Source organism: Pongo abelii, chromosome 3 (genome assembly GCF_028885655.2).
Source record: "Pongo abelii isolate AG06213 chromosome 3, NHGRI_mPonAbe1-v2.0_pri, whole genome shotgun sequence".
Lineage (NCBI taxonomy): Eukaryota > Metazoa > Chordata > Mammalia > Primates > Hominidae > Pongo > Pongo abelii.
The window spans coordinates 132,276,305-132,293,817 of record NC_071988.2 but is presented as its reverse complement, the minus strand read 5'-3'; the positions used below and the strand labels follow the sequence as shown (position 1 = coordinate 132,293,817).

The 17,513-nt window shown below is 36.8% G+C and overlaps 1 protein-coding gene across 2 annotated transcripts in view; it reads right to left on the bottom strand.

The window, feature by feature from the left end:
- ENPEP (glutamyl aminopeptidase) overlaps positions 1–17,513 on the bottom strand; it is an 88,703-nt gene that overhangs the window by 20,489 nt on the left and 50,701 nt on the right. For both annotated transcript variants that reach the window (XM_054553297.2, NM_001132893.2), the window contains 3 exon segments: positions 12,038–12,117; positions 444–580; positions 262–317 (listed from right to left, as the gene is read on the bottom strand). In XM_054553297.2, coding sequence (XP_054409272.1) covers positions 262–317; positions 444–580; positions 12,038–12,117 — 273 coding nt within the window.

Sequence of the window (17,513 nt, the reverse complement as noted above, 5' to 3'; positions counted from 1 at the left end):
CCTGATATAGACAAACCATACTCAAAGGCAATAGGTTAGGTGAGTTTTTGTGTATACCTTAAGGGTTAATGTCAGTATTTTGACTATTAGGCTCATGTGAACTTTTGAAAAGAGAGTTAAGGAAAACAATAATGTTTTAAATAGTGGCTTTGGATATTTTAAGCTAAAATTGATTACTACTGCAATGTTTAATTCATTTTTAAAAGATTTATGACAAAACCCACAGTATTTTAAGTAATTTAGTCTCATTCTAAAACGCACCTTGCCAAGGCAAAAGCATCATCAATAAGACTTGCACGATCTGCTGAAGAAAATGTCTGGGAAGAGGGAGAAAGAGAGATAAAAAACAATTCTTAAGGCAAAGCATGTTGAAAAAAATTAATATCATTAAGATGCTGTTCTTAGAACAAAAATAAAAGTTTCTAACCATTGCTATCTCTTACCTTGTGGTTCAAGGAGAGCGCTGTAGCTATCGAGTCCCAAGTTGCTACTTCATAATTTACACGATAAAACCCAATATGATCTGGGTTTATTTTGAGGAAAGCATTTCCACTAGGATTAGAAGAGTTCAAAGTGATTCCTGTGGTAGTAAATAAACACTAATGAGCAACATGTTTGCATGCACTGTAAACACAGAGAAATTAGACCCAGAGGGCAAACAGAAAATAAAAGAAAAGAAATATTAGCTCAAGGAGGCAGGTTTGATTTGGATCCAAAACCCAAAGCCTAATTTTTACTTAGTTGCCTAACTTTAGAATATCACTATAATGAGTGAGCTAAAAAAGAAATAAGCAATATAAAAAATTATACTGTAATTTATGATGGATAGTTTTTACAGGCAGAAGCTTGTCAAATGGGTGAAATAATTTTGTGCTGGTCAATTCATCAATAAAAGAAAACAATGCCTCAAGACAAAGAAGTCCATGCCTTCAGGGGTAGTCCATAGATCCCTAATCATAATGGATTGATTACACAAAGAATATTCACCAGGGCATCCTGGGGAGGGGATACAAATGTAAATACTCAAAATTAATACTTTGTTTATTAAAATCAACATTGAAGTTGATGGAAATGGCTATTGCTAAACAGGATAATACATTGATAATCAGCAACACTTTTAAAATGTAACTGTATCAAGAAGACCTGCAATAGAATTGAGATCTGAATGAAACGTTCTTGATTTTGTAATCGACTTCATACTTATTCTTCCAATTTATTTATCTTTGTAAAGCCATCTACTTCCTATTTCAGTGGGTTACAACAATACTTTTCCATCAATGGATTTATCAAATTAGCATTCTTTCTAAAACGACATCCATATATATGTCAGGCTCTATTGTATAGATTTTAGAAGCCCAATGCTGAAGGAGCAGAGACTTATGTTTTAGGTAAAAGATATGTACTTAAAATAATAGCTATGCTTTGATATAACCATGTTTGTTAGCATTACTCCTATACTTTTCAGTTCATACACCATACACTCTTTTGTTTACATGGACAATACAATTTAAATAATGGTATAGGAACATAGTATAGTTGAGAAGTTTCAAATATTTTAAGGTACAAACAATGTAGGTTGTGATATTGAAAAATAGGAGATGACGCTGGAAATCAAAGCCTGGCTCAGTATGAAGAGTCACATGCCATGTTAAGAATCCATCTTATGAGAGGGGAAAAGAGTTTTAAGCAGAAACATAGCATGCTCAAGTCTATTTTCTGGAAAGATTTCAATAGTGGTATGGGAGATATTTTGGAGGCTATTCTAGTGACAAGAAGACTAATTTGGAGTCCACAGATGAGGGCTTACACTAATGTGGAGATGATGAAACTAGAAAGAAGTTGATGTATTCAAGAGACTTATCACAGGTAAAATCAATAAAATCCTTTTTCTGACTTGATGTGGACAGTCAGAGGAGGGGAAAACGGATTGCACAACTGGATGAATAATGGTGTTGCCAGTAGAGAATAGAGGAAGGTGAGTCAGTGCGGGAGGAAATGATTTAAATTTTGGAAGTGTTTGCAAGGTCTGGAAGATATCCAGGACACAGTAGTTTTTCATAATATATAAGTAAGCTCTCCAAGAAGACAATAAGTTTCTTTAGGAACTTTCGGAGTAGGTACTTGATAAATTATAAACCCTTACCTCACTCACGTAGAATTTCTCCTTCTTTGTCATCCTCCCATGGACAAGTTGTTGAAAGAAAGCTAATCTTTTGGCATCTGTACACTTTGAATGTTTGTATCAGAAGGAGAGTTGCTTGCTAAGCATAAAGCCATATGTTACAGGAGAAAGAGCATGAACTTTTGAGTCTAACAGACCTATGATAAAATGCTTGCTCTGTGACTTACTAGCTGTGTGACCTTGGCCAGATCACTTGACTCCTCTGTGTCCCAGTTCATCCCAAGGAAGACAGGGACAAAAATCCCTCACAGGGCTGTTGTGAAGATTAAATAAGATAACATAGGTAAAGTGTTGGTCACATAGTTATGTGTTACGTATCCAACAGATGGTAGCTATCCCCATTATAATGAAAGGGGATATGCTGCCAGTTCTATAAATAGCGAAGCAAATATAAATAACGTTGAGAAGTTCCTGGCAATCCATCTAAATACTGCCATATTTTAGTGTGCTTTATATGTACCTAGTTAAGCCTGTCTAGAGTTACTGTGATTTTTCTCACTTTATAGATGAGGAAGCTGAGATCCAGGAAGTCAGTAGTTAAGGACTTTCCAAGTTCATGCTACTTTTGGAACAGTTGTCAACAGCAAAATACTGTTCAGTTGTTTAGTTACATAATGAGTAGAACTAAAATACTCTAGTAAGATTAAAATATAGGACTAATATACTATATGTTTCCTTCTGTTACTCCATTTACTACTTTTTTTCTGATTCTAACAATAGTATGTATTCTTTACGGAGCACTTGGAAAATGCAAAAAAGCATAAAGAAGAATATAAAAATTACCCACCACAGTTAGCATGTTTTTACCTGTTGTGTGTGTGTGTGTGTATCTTCTATATGCACACATGCACAAACACACAACAAATATAATGGGACCCTACTGTTTTTATGATTAGTAATCCTTTTTCATTTGAAATTATATTTTAAACACCTTGCAATTTCATTTTATATATTTGGAAATCTAAGTTTAATGGACATATAATGCTGTATCCACTTAAAAATTGTTTTGTTCTGTTTCTTATTGGTTCTATCTATGCCAAAAAGTATTGAATAAGTTATTTCTGAGTAGGAGCTCTTTCTAGAAAATTCTTACTCTTTTCTTTTATTATTTGCCTAGATGATAGAGAAAAGTGATAATTACCTTTTCAAAATTTCATCCAGAGCCTCTTTAATTTCAACCCTGATAGATTTCAGTAACAGAGCACAGATAACAGTTCTTTAATGTTACTATCTATTATAAATAATTATAACAAATTTTAGACAAGTAGACAGCTTATGATAGCCTGAGATTCCTAGAGAAAAAAAACATTTTTCTTAGGTAATATAAATGCTGTGTTGCACTAATCCTTTAAGTGAATTATTTTTCAATGTAAAATTACAGAGTTTACCTCTTATTAAATTTTGTGTATCATTTGATGGTAAAACAGCTGAGGCCAGGCACAGTGACTCACACTTGTAATCCCAGCACTTTGGGAGGCCAAGATAGGAGGACTGCTTGAGACCAGTTTGAGACCAGCCTGGTCAATATAGCAAGACCCCCATCTCAATTTATTTAAGAAAGCAAAAAACAACTGAAAGATACGAGTAGTACTTTTTAACTAATGACATGCAAAATATACTTGAAGAGCTAAAAGCTTCAAGTAGAATGCATTATTAGACTTTGGGGTCATAGAAGAAAATTTTAATTTCTGAAACTAAAGCTAACATGATCCATAATAAAATGGATTGGTTATCCATTTGTGGTAATACTTTCAACAAATTACCCATTCAAGAAAGTATTAGTGATTGTTTTAATAACAATTACAGGGTCCATTCTAAATCTCAGCAAGTGGCCTAGAGAATCTGCCTGTAAAGAAAGGTGTACAAGCATACCTTACTTTATTGTGCTAGAGAGAAGTCACTTTATTGCACTTTGCAGATACTGCATTTTTTACAAATTGAAGGTTTGTAGCAAAGCCAGTCTATCAGCACCATTTTTTGAACAGCATGTGCTCGCTTCATGTCTCTAGGTTACATTTTGATCACTCTTGCAATATTTCAAACTTTTTCATTGTTATTATATCTGTTAGGGTGATCTGTGATCAGAGATTTTTGATTTTACTATTGCAATTGTTTTGGGGAGCCATGAACCACACCTATATAAGATGAGAACTTAATCGGTAAGTGTTGTGTGTGTTCTGACTGCTCCACCAGCTGGCCATTCCCGTCTCTCTTTTTATCTTTCTCTTTCTCTTTCTCTCTCTCTTTCTCTCTCCTTCTCCTTGGGCCTCCCTATTCTTTTAGATACAACCATATCGATATTAGGCCAATCAATAATGCTTCAATGGCCCTAAGTGTTCAGATGAAAGTAAGAGTTAAACATCTCTCACTTCAAATTAAAATATAGAAATGATTAAGCTTAGTAAGTTAAGTATGTCAAAAGCTGAGACAGGCTGAAAGCCAGGCCTCTTGTACCACACACTTAGCCAAGTTCTAAACATAAAGAAAAAGTCCTTGAAGGAAATTAAAAGTGCTACTCCAGTGAACACATGAATGATAAGAAAGAGAAACATCTGTATTGCTGATATGGAGAAAGCTCTAGCTCTCTGGATAGATGGCCAAACTAACCACAACATTCCCTTAATCCAAAGCCTAATCCAGAGAAAGGCCCTAACTCTCTTCAATTCTGTGAAGCCTGAGAGAGGTGAGGAAGCTACAGAAAAAAAGTTGGAAGCTAGCAAAGGTTGGTTCTTGAGGTTTAAGGAAAGAAGCCATCTCCAAACATAAAAGTTCAAGGTGAAGCAGCAAGTGTTGATATAGAAGTTAAAGCAAGTTAATAAGAAGATCTAACTAAGATCATTTTTGAAGGCAGCTACTCTAAAAAACATTTTCAGTGTAGATGAAACAGCTTTATATTAGAAGAAGATGCCATCAAGGACTTTCACAGCTAGAGAGAAGTCAATGCCTGGCTTTAAATCTTCAAAGGACAGGTTGACTCTCTGATTAGGGGTGGATGCAGCTGGCAACTTTAAATTAAAGCCAATACTCATTTACCACTCCAAAAATCCTAAGGCTCTTAAGAGTTATGCTAAATCTACTCTGCATGTGCTCTATTAATGGAACAACAAAGCCTGGGTGACAGCACATCTGTTAATAGAATGGTTTACTGAATATTGTATGCCCATTGTTGAGACCTACTGCTCACCAAAAAAGATTCCTTTCAAAATAGTACTGCTTATTGACAGTGTGCCTGGTCATCCATGAGCTCTTATAGAAATATACAAGCAGATTAATGTTTTCACAGCTGCTAACACAGTATCTATTCTGAAGCCCATGGATCAAGGAGTGACTTTGACTTTCAAGTCTTGTTATTTAAGAAATACATTTTGTAAGGCGATAGCTGTCATAGATAGTGATTCCTTTGATGGATCTGGAAAAGGTACATTAGAAACCTTATGAAAAGCATTCGCTATTCCAGAAGCTATTAAGAACATTCATGATTCATAAGAGGAGGTTAAAATATCAACATTAACAGGAGTTTGGAAGAAATTGATTGCAACCGTCATGAATGACTTTGAGGTGTTCAAGACCTATATGGAGGATGTAACTGCAGAGTGGTGAAAATAGCAAGAGAGCTAGAATTAGAAGTGAACCCTGAAGATGTATCTGAATTGTTGCTATCTCATGATAAAACTTGAATAGGTGAGGAGTTGCTTCTTATGGGTGAGCAAAGAAAGTGGTTTCTTGAGATGGAATCTACTCCTGGTGAAGATGCTGTGAGCATCTTGAAATGACAACAAAGGATTACAAATATTCCATAAACTTAATTGAGAAAGCAGCACCAGGATTTTGGAGAAGTTCTACTGTGGGTAAAATTCTACTAAACAGCATCGCATGCTTCAAAGAAACCTTTTGTGAAAGGAAGGGTCAATTAATGCAGCAAACTTCAGTGTTGTCTTATTTCAAGAAATTGCCACAGCCACCCAAGTCTTTAGCAACCACCACCCTAATTAGCTAGCAGCCATCAACGCTGAGGCAAGACCCTCTATCAGTAAAAAAGATTACAACTGGCTGAAGGTTCAGATGATTGTTAGCATTTTTAGCAATAAATTATTTTAGTTAACATATACACTTTTTTATACATAAGGCAATTGCACACTTAGTAGACTGCAGTATAGTGTAAACATAACTTGTATATGCACTGGGAAACCAAAAAACTCATGTGACTCACTTAATTGTGATATTTGCTTTATTGCGTGGCTTGGCACCAAAACTGCAGTATCTCTCAGGTATGCCTGTGGCTTTAATATATAACATGCAATGAATAGGAAACTGGAAAAATGCAACCCAATTATCGTGAGGAAAGATTACAATTAACAATAATTTTGGTAGTTGAAAAAAAATAACTGCAAAGGAGAGTTGGGTAGTGAAGATCTGTTAATGTGTTTCCAGTGTGCCCATGGAAGTAGGTGCCAAAGTGAGCTGGAACATGTGTTTCAGGCTATTTGACAGGTCTGGTCCTACAGAAAACAGTGTATGTGACAGAGACCTGTTAGTTATTTACCACACAGTTCCCTTTTCTTTCTGGGTGCAGAACTGGACTATGTTAGCTTTCCTTGCAGGACATGATTGAGAACTGGCTATAAAATGTGGGCAGAAGTAATAGATGCACTTCTAGGCCTGATTCCTTCATTATCTTCCCCTGTCTTTGGGCTAGATGCAAAAGATCCAATGAGGGATTCCAAGATGCAGGGGATGGTAAAGCCATAAGAAGGAAGAAGACAGGATTTCCAAGTCATTATTTGGTGGACAGCCACCTAGGAGAGATGACAGTCAGGAATATCTCCTTTAGAATGTTGCATGAACAAGAAACTTTTACTGCACAAAGCCACTATTGATTGTTTCTAAAGTGCAATAATTAGACTCACCTGGCTAATGCAGTATATCACACTATCACAATTTAAAGACATCTGTAAAATAATTAATCTACCTTAACTGTCCCTTAATTTTTTTTTTTTTTTTTTTGAGACAGAGTTTCGCTCTTGTTGCCCAGGTTGGAGTGCAATGGTGCAATCTCGGCTCACCACAACCTCTGCCTCCCAGGTTCAAGCAATTCTCCTGCTTCAGCCTCCCGAGTAGCTGGCATTACAGGCAGCTATGTATAAAAAAGTATATATGTTAACTAAAATAATTTATTGCTAAAAATGCTAACAAACATCTGAGCCTTCAGCCAGTTGTAATCTTTTTTACTGATAGAGGGTCTTGCCTCAGTGTTGATGTCTATGCCCAGCTAACTTTGTATTTTTTCAGTAGAGATGGTGTTTCTCCATGTTGGTCACGCTGGTCTCGAACTCCCAACCTCAGGCGATCCGCCTGCCTTGGCCTCCCAAAGTGTTGGGATTACAGGCGTGAGCCACCATGCCCAGCCCTTTAATTCTTACTAAGTAACTTGCTTCCTGGAAAGAGATACCTAATTAGGTGACATGAGTATTCGGATTCACTAACTAGTATATTTTAAGTGTGTAAATTAACAAACTAGCATTCTTAGTTAATCTCTTTTATGTTTGGTTTAGATGAGTAGATCTTCCAAGACTTGGTTGACTAGGGCTGAACTGACAAATTGAGTTTCTAAACCAGCAAAACTGAACCCATAATCATCCAATCAACGCTTGCGCATTCCATGAGGCTTAGCTTGAAAAAATGAAGAAAGTGCTTCCCTCTTGTCATCAAATACAAAAATACATGCCCATCATTATTTTGGTATTAAATATTTATATATAACTACCATAGATGTTTAGTAAATCTATTTCTATGATAGAAATTGACTGGACAGTCTGGATAGTCCAAACCATCCAGAGGACACCCTCAAATCTGGAAGTGAGAGTTGCGAAAACAGCTATTGTAGAGTCTACACCACCGTCTAGAACTTAGACCCCACCCAGATCCCATGCACTTAGAAATGTCTCTTTCAAAATATTACGTTTTAGCAAGATTGGTTACCTGATACCATATAACAACCTTCAATCCTTCTAAATGTTAGAAAGCAGTAAATTAAATGCAAAAAGGTGGTATGCTACTAAATGTAGATGCATTAACAATAGCCAAAATAGCAGCTGATACTAAAAGATAGAGACGTAACTAAAATACATGCAGTTAACCTCTAAAAGTACAGCATTCTGAGGCAAACAACCCTTCATTAAACTAGGACTTTCTGAACTCTTAGAACGTACGTAGCACCTTGTTGATAATAGGGCGGACAGGAGACAAGAAATATGTGTAGTTTGTGTCATCAAGAAGTTTATAATTTAGTTGAGAAAAAAGAGACGCCAGGTGCGGTGGCTCACGCCTATAATCCCAGCACTTTGGGAGGCTGAGGCAGGTGGATGACCTGAGGTCTGGAGTTCAAGACCAGCCTGGCCAACATTGTGAAATCCCATCCCTACTAAAAATACAAAAAAAATCCGGCCGAGGTGTTGGGCACCTGTAATCCCAGCTACATGTGAGGCTGAGGCAGGAGAATCACTTGAACCCAGGGGGCAGATGTTGCAGTGAGCTGAGATTGCTCCACTAAACTCCAGCCTGGGCAACAAGAGCAAAACTCTGTCCCCCCGCCAAAAAAAAGAAAGAAAGAACGAAAAGAGAGAATATAAGAAGCTTAATAACAATGATTTTGTTTAAAATATAAAGTAATAATACTAGGAATAAGGGCTGATGAAACTGACAGGATAAAATAAACTATATTTTATGACAGGAGATGATGACGGGAGAGATTATTCAGGGTAACTGGAGTAGCAAGAAAATGTTTTGTAATAGAGGTTCTCTTCTTTCGTTAGAAATTATGAGTTTAGTTGTTATTTTAACGCCTAAAAGAGCACATACAATAGAAATGTAAATAAAAGACCTTGGGGAGAGTCCCACTATTGCCTGAAGAATTTCTAACTAATGAATCATCAAAGAAACCAAGAGGAGGGAGGTAGGACTGGTAACATGAGCTGGTTGCCCATTTAGTACACTCAGGACATGTTCGTCATCTGTGCTCTAAGCTGAGAGCTGAAGATGTCCTCAAACAGGAAACAGGAACTTATTGTACAGCCTAAAAATGGAGCAGGCACTTTGAAGTAGAAAAAGACCTCTAGTTTGCTTCTGGCTCAGTGACCAGACATGATTCTGAAGTTTCAGATAAAGGCAGATTTGTCATCAAAGCTCTGTGACTATCAGCCTCTTCATTTATTTGTTTATTCATTCATTTATTCAATAAACAATTATTAGATGCCTGCTGTAGATCCAGAACAACAATAACAAATAAGCTCCATTTCCTCTAAGAATATTCTGTGGGGAGGGGAGACATAGATAGGTCAATAGTTAGAACAAAAAAATGTGTGAAATGTATTGACAAAGGGATACGAAGGAGTGTGAGAACTCCCTGCTCTTTCCCTTTCACAGTCATGCTTCTGTCCAGAGCACATGTCTCCTCTACATTCAGTCAATTTTTATCACCCATTTATACTCTATCTTTAGCCTCTGAACTGTCAGCCTAGATATTTTTTAGGAATGCTTCCTGAACCCCCAAACCTGGGCTGATGCTTCTATGAGTGCTTTTGGTGATCTGCATTGCCACAGAGGCACTTAGGACACAGCATTACATCTGCCTGCAAACCCATCCCTAGACAACCATCTACACAAGGGTTAGGATTGCTTTTTTCTTTTTTTTTTTTTTTGCCCCAGCGCTACCCCCATTCTTATCTCTGTGTTTGGCATGTAAGCAATACATGCTTGAAAGAATTAATCTAGTAATAAGGATTAAATTTATTATTCCAAATATTCTAAGAAGTACATAACACATATTAGAACAATGTCTATTGTGAACTCTTGAAATGCATTTTACAAAGCACTTGAGTAAGCTTTAGTTATCTGGAAAATTCACTTGTATGGAAACTTCATTCCATGAAAGTGCTGGGTGAATTGTACTAGGGTAGATGAATTATTCACACTTTCAAACTTGTAAACAGTAAATCAAACAGCTGCCGAGATATTCTTCCAATCCTCAATTAACTATGGTGACCAATGGGGAAAATATTTAGTAATAGTTAAACCAAATCCACTGAAAACCTTCCAGTGGAATTCTAACATTCTTATTATGCCTTTTATCAGTGCTGTTACACATTGTTAAAAATGTCTTTTTTTTCCTGTCTTCTCCCTTTTCCTCTGGCAAATGTACTTATGAATAAGAAAATGGTCAGAAGACCACAAAAGATAGAGCTTGGCACTGAAACACAACATAAAATACTAAAACAAAGTGGCATTGATCTGGGAATTCTGCAAAAATTTAGAATTTTTTTTTATCACGGTATTACAATAATTATTAACATAAATAAGCAAGAGAGAGTTTTGTTGTAATAGCCATCCCTGTGCAGAAGGGCTTCAGGAGTTTCACCTCTATAATGACAAAGCTGGTAGTTTGTAGTAATAGTAAAAAAATCACAAAAACGTTAACAATAAACGTTTTTTTAAAAGGCCCAAAGGTGAAAAAAACATGCTGGATCCACAGAAAAACTTATACACAAATGTTTATAGCAGCATTATTCATAACAGACAAAAGGTGGAAATGATCCAAATATCTATCAACTGATAAATGGATAAACAAATGGTGATATATCCATATAATGGGATATGATTTGGCAATAAAAAGGAATGAAGTAGAGTTACATGCTATATCATGGATGAGCTTTGAAATCATTATGCTAATCGAAAAGTCACAAAATACTGCATATACACTTTTATTTATGTGAAATGACCAGAAGAGACAAATCTATAGAGGTAGGGAATACATTAGTTGTTGCTTAGGGCTGGGCATATGGGAGGCTGCAGGCATGATAGCTAAAGGGTATGGGGTTTCTAAAACTGACTGTGGTGATGATTACACATCTGTGAATATACTAAAAAACATTGGATTGTACACTTTAAATGGGTGAATTTTATGGTATGTGAATTATATCTCAGTAAAGCTGTTCTTAAAAGGCAATCTACTGGAAACAGTAAAAATGTATTGGCCAGGAGAAATCATACCTCATTAATACTTTAAAATATTTTACAGGAGCAACTAGGCATATGTAAATAAAAAATGAGTGATCTACTTTTATCCTCAAGAAGACACAAGTGAAAGTCCATACCAAATACTATTCTGAAATCAAGTCCTCATGAAACGGGGCAAAGATGAGTGTGGTTTGTCTTAGAAAAGAAATAGTTTTGAAACACCAAAACAAATACAATGGAAAAAATATAAAAAGAAGGATTCTTCTGAGATTGCAGCTAAAGCTTGCCTTATCTATTATTTTTTTTTCATCAATCTGGAATTTCGTGATAAGGTCTACTTGTTTTTATACAACTCTAACATTTTTCAAGTAAGGAAAAAATAAATCAATGCAGATAGAACACAAATGTTTCCAAAAAATGGTCTAATTTAATGGGAGCATTGAAAAAAATCCTCAGGTTTGTCATACAACTGTTAAAGAAATTCAGTGGCTTATCTGATAAAAAGAAAAAGCAAAAAGGAAGGAAGGAAGGAAGGAAGGGAGGAAGGAAGGAAGGAAGGAAACTTACACATTGATCTTACAATGGTTGGGCATGTGACCCTTCTCCTTTGGATATGGGTATTTATGATAAATCAGTCAGTCATGATAAATCATTGAAAAGAATATCGCAAGGTAGAACAGTTCTGATTGTAGATGAAGATTTGGAATCATCAGTAAATTATTGAAGAGATCACTTAGCTGATGTTTACATAAGTTCCAGCTTTACTGTTGCATCTTTATACTTATATTAGTTTAATGTGGTACATCAATTCAAAGAAGAAATAAATCAATTAATAATATTTACCTTCTTTTTCTGACCTATTAAATAACACACTGCTTGTTATATTATCTTCAGTCCATTTAACTGGGATATTCCATGTATAACTAAAATTTTTTTAAAAAGAAAAATTTAACTTTTATTACTAAAAGATAAAATTTCAAGAGTAAAAATCACTAAAAAGCAATAGACAAGTATATGTTTCTTTTAAGTGATTATCTAGTCCATACTATACAATTAATGTAGTTAATACAACATTTTAGTGATGAAGATAAGCTGTATAACTGTTTTCAATTTCTATAAATCTAAAAAATTTAGAAATTGCATCAAAAATTAGCTAAGCATGAAAAAAATTATTTCAATAAAATGCTTTGGCATTTTAGAATAAATATATTGCATAAATTGCACAAATATAACACATCTTGCTATAATATTGAACATTCACACACGTACTTGCACACAGTCTAATCTGCTACCATTTCCATCAAGGAACACAAAACATTTTTAGAAATTAGAAGACAAATAGTAAACTCTGTGAAGGAAATAACACATTTTAGAAATTATGCTGAAATTCTACCACCACCATCATCCCCTAAAGCCTCTCGTAATCTCCTCGAAATATCCCCTATTTAGAAATAGAACTGATGCGCTCAAGGGAAGAATCATCAGGTAAGTATGTTTCATGAGTTTTCAGTGCTTCTTTTTAGCTACTTGGTGTTTTCTTGCAGAGTGGGTAGGTGGGAGTTAACTTTGTATTTTGATATATATACTTAAGAGTTTTGTCTTGAAATCTCATTTTTTTTTGGTTTGTTCTTACATCTTCTCACATCAGAAAATGCAGATCTGGAGAGAAGGTGAATCTACGTACCATTGGCTGGTTTAGGTTTCAACTCAAAGTTGGTTTATCTGTCAACATTCAATTCCCTAACAGAGAACTAGGGTTAACATTTCACCTTTTCAAGATATAACAAAATTTATGTCGTTCAAGGAGAATATATTTTTGCTATATACCTGAAAGAAGTAATCCCTTGTTTTATAACTATTGAAGTGTTTTACAGCATTGAGTTTTTTTTTTTTTAATCAGCTCCTTTGGAGCATTTTACTGCAGTGGAATGTTTTTGGCTATACATTTCATAAAACCAACACATAAATTGCTTCTTGGGCCTTATAGTGGACACTGTCAGTGCTTCCCCCTTATCTCCTTAGACCCCTTTCTCTCTTTCTTTTTCTTTTTAGATGGAGTTTCATTCTTGTTGCCCAGGCTGGAGTGCAATGGCACGGACTCGGCTCACTGCAACCTCCGCCTACCAGGTTCAAGTGATTCTCCTACCTCAGCCTCCCAAGTAGCTGGGATTACAGGCACCTGCCACCACACCCAGTCAATTTTTTTGCATTTTTAGTAGAGACGGGGTTTCACTATGTTGGCCAGGTTGGTCTCGAACTCCTGACCTCGGGTGATCCACCTGCCTCGGCCTCCCAAAGTGCTGGCATTACAGGCCTAAGCCACTGTGCCCGGCCCCCTTTGTCATTTTTGTACACCCTGGATACCAGTGTGCTTTCCCTGCCAACAATCAATACCTGGGTCTCTCTGACAGAGGACTGCCTTCCAGCTACCTGAGCAAGGAAAGCCAGAAGTTCCTGGGAATTTACGTCCTTCTGGATGTGGCCCTTAACAGTGACTGACAGGTCTGAAGTATGAGCTGCACTGGCTCCAGGACTTTCCTGCAGGACTGAGTCAAAGTTACCCTCTTCAGGACCTGCTTCATACAGCACCTTTGCTGGGCTTCCTTTCCTTCTCTATCCCACTGCCTGCTCCCCCACTGATCTTTCCTGGAAACACTTCCTAACAAGTCACTTTCACGCACATGATCATTTCAGGGTCTGCTTCTAGGGACACCAAACTAAGAGCCCTTGCAGCTTCTCAGAAGACCAACAAAGAACATTCCTAACACGCCACATCTTACCTATATATCTCACTTTCACTGGTCTGCTGAATTGGTGCTGCCATGTAAACTCACATTTTATGCTTCCTCTTCTTTCCCCAATGCCAATCTGACTGAAACAACAGAGCAGGCAGTGTCTGGATGATCTAGGCCCACAGTTAAGATTTCCTGTTTTGACTATCCTCTCTAAAACATGGCCTCTGGGACTACACCATGCCTCAAAAGGGCAGAAGCTGTTCTCCTAACCTCATGTACAAAAATACTGCTCTGAGGTCTTTAAGAGTATCGTAAGATAAAAATGATAGAAAGTTGAGGCTATACAATTTTATAGTTTTAGAATCACATAATCTAATGTAATCTAAGTGGAGTAAAATCACAGACTTGAGAGTATAAAGTGTGAAGAAATGGAAATTACATAAATGAAACAATTGAGTTTTCTACATATTGGCTAACATTCAGGAGTATCAGAATTCATTTTTATAGACATAGTTCATTATCTAACCATGTAAGAGGTTCTAGCAGTATGAAATATGGCCACTCTAATTTTCTCTAAGGAAACTGACTTTGATTGCACCAAGGTGACACACTTACTCCCATTCGCTCTGCCTGTTTACATGGAGTGGACTATCAAAGGCACATATGCTTTCCTGAGAGAGACACATCCCAGGATGGAGATGTGAAACTGGCTCATTTCTAAGAGATGGTTGAGGATATGGTGTTAAAGCAATAACTTATACATGGGTGAGCCATTTGAATTATAAAAAGGTTCTAGTCAGTAAGAATTTCCTAATCTTGGATTATTTAAACAGTGAGAAAATATTTAGAGAAGATCATTGAACTCACAGTACAACTTAACTGGCCACACTGTCTACCAAACAGGAACACATCTGAACAGAAAGTAGATGGAAGTTAGGGTTGGAAAAAAAGCTAATTCCTTTATGGGTGCATGAAGGCACTTATTATGATCAAATTCTTCTTTTAAACAAAGAAGAATCCTTTTGCTATAAAGGCTCTTTCTTATTTGTTCAGGAGCTACTACTGATTTTTAACAAACTTTCTCAACAGAGAAGAACCTCTTTTCTAAGTTTCTTTTCCTATGCATATATGACTTCTTAAAAAATAAAAATAGAATGAACATATTAACTTTATGAGAAGCCACCACAAAAAATTCATGCAACTATGGATATAAATAAAATGAAAATGGTATCTGAAGGTGGAAACTGAAGACAAATATTAAAGACAGTATAAATGTTAATATGGTTCTATGTTCTAAGTCTTGGTGAATAAAATTTTAAAATTTATTGTTACAAAAAGTGATTTTATACCCTGACGATATATTTAGTTCACTTGGCAGTAAGATTGTTTGGTTTGTGTGAAGAGAAATTCATAACCAACAAGCAGCTTTTAAAACTCCAACCCCATTAATTAAAAAAACTCCTTAGTTTAAATTGTTGACTGTCTTTGGCTTAAATTGTTGACTGTCTTTGGCTTAACAAATTAATGGATACGTATGAGAGGAAGTAACAGTTACTGGGAAATTTTCCCAGTGTAAGTTTATTTCTCAAGAGAGAAATACTTTTAAAATTTTAATATCCAGAGGCTCCAGCAGTATTAAATAGTTAATCTAATTTGCTAGAACACAAAACAGTAACTATAAAAGAAACACTTTATAGTTGTTAACAGAACAACCACAGAGATTATTCTGTGATTTTGGTAGTTGAATTATCACCTGAAAACAAGTCAGATCTATGTTTCAATTCATGTATCATGAAGAGGAAAAAGTGAAAAACAAATGTTTTCTCCATCATCATCTAATCTTTCCTTTCTAAAATAAAGGTAAGGAGTGCACTTATCTGCATAGTTCAGGGAGTATACAGACACTCCCTGAAGGGACCTCATATTGGTCTAAGTAGTCAAATTTTCCCTTGTTGTGGTGTGACCTATTGATTTTCAGAACTCGCATTATAGCAGGATACCCAGTTTCTCTGAATGTCACTTAGTGTGGGAGGCTGGGTGTCTGAGGTTTCCAGGAAGAGAGGCCGGAAATGAGCCTCAACGAGGTGAGTACAATGGCTTTCTCAATGCTTCTCCAGTTCAGGTGTCAACTGGCATCTTGGAAGCAGTTAATTTAATAATTCCGAGAGTTCATCATTCTCTGATGCCTTGGAAAGTCAAGTGCTTTGGCAATTTTAATTTTTGGAAACACCTGAGTGTGCTGTAGTGTGACTTATTTCTCCAAGCCCTGAATTGTAATCCAGGAAACAGGCTCTGTTACCCCCCTTATAGAGTACTCATCATGAAATGAGACTATAAGGATCTTTCTCTTCTGAATAAATATGGCTACGATCACTATGGTGCAAGATGAGAACAATATTCTAAAAGGAGATTGTTCTCTGCCAATTCACCTGATTGAATTCCTTCCACATTGTTCTTTAATTAGGAATTTTAGCTCAACAAAATCTTTGGAACATCTGCCATGCCCTCCAGCCCACAGCCACTCCTACCTAGTCCAGGCCTATTGTTTCCGTCAACTATCACGTGGGCTGCTCATTGCAATATTGTCCTAACTGGTCTCCCTGCCTCCACTCCTCCCCAACTGCCCAGGATCTGCGATCAGTTCTCCACAGTGCAGCCAGAGGAGAATTTTGAAAAATGTAAATGTGATCCTGCCAATTATCTCCTTAAAATCCTTAAATTTGCATACTATTTTCCAAAATCTTTAACATGGTCTGCATACCTGGTCCCTGCCTTCCTCTTCGTCTTCACCTCACACCACTTTTCCCAGTCACTCTCTGCTATCCTGTTTCTCGGAACCAGACTGCCTGGGTTCACATGAAGGCTCCATCATTTACACTGTGTGACCTTGAAATTACTTAATCACTTTTACCACGAATTCCTCATTTACTATAAAATAAAATACATCTGAAGTGCTTAAAATAGTGCCAACCACTTGGTCAATGTTCAATAAGTGTTGTAAATCATGTGTACAAGACTTTGGGGCTTTCATATATGTTGTAGTTTCTGTTTTGGGGCGGGGGGTTTGTTTTGTTTTTTTCAGACAGAGTCTCACTCTATCACCCAGGCTGGAGTGCAGTAGCATGATCTTGGCTCACTGTAGCCCCCATCTGCCAGGTTCAAGCGAGTCTCCTGCCTCAGCCTCCCGACTAGCTGGGATTACAGGTGTGTGCTACCATGCCCGGCTAATTTTTGTATTTTCAGTAGAGACGGGGTTTCATCATGTTGGCCAAGCTGGTCTCAAACTCCTGACCTCAAGTGATCCACCCACCTCGGCCTCCCAAAGTGCTGGGATTACAGGCATGAGCCACCACGCCGGGCCATAGTTTCTATTTTGAACATCCGGAGCAGTCACTTCCCCACACCAATTTGCTCACCTTAAATATCACATCCTTGGAAAAGAAAGCCTTCTGTGACCCTCCCTGCCCTACTCCACTTCCTGCTTCCCTCTCCCAATTAATTGAGGCTCAGCAAATCAGTGGACTCATATAGTAAGAGAGAATAATTACTGCGAAACTTTCCAAATGGAAGCTTGTTTGACAAGA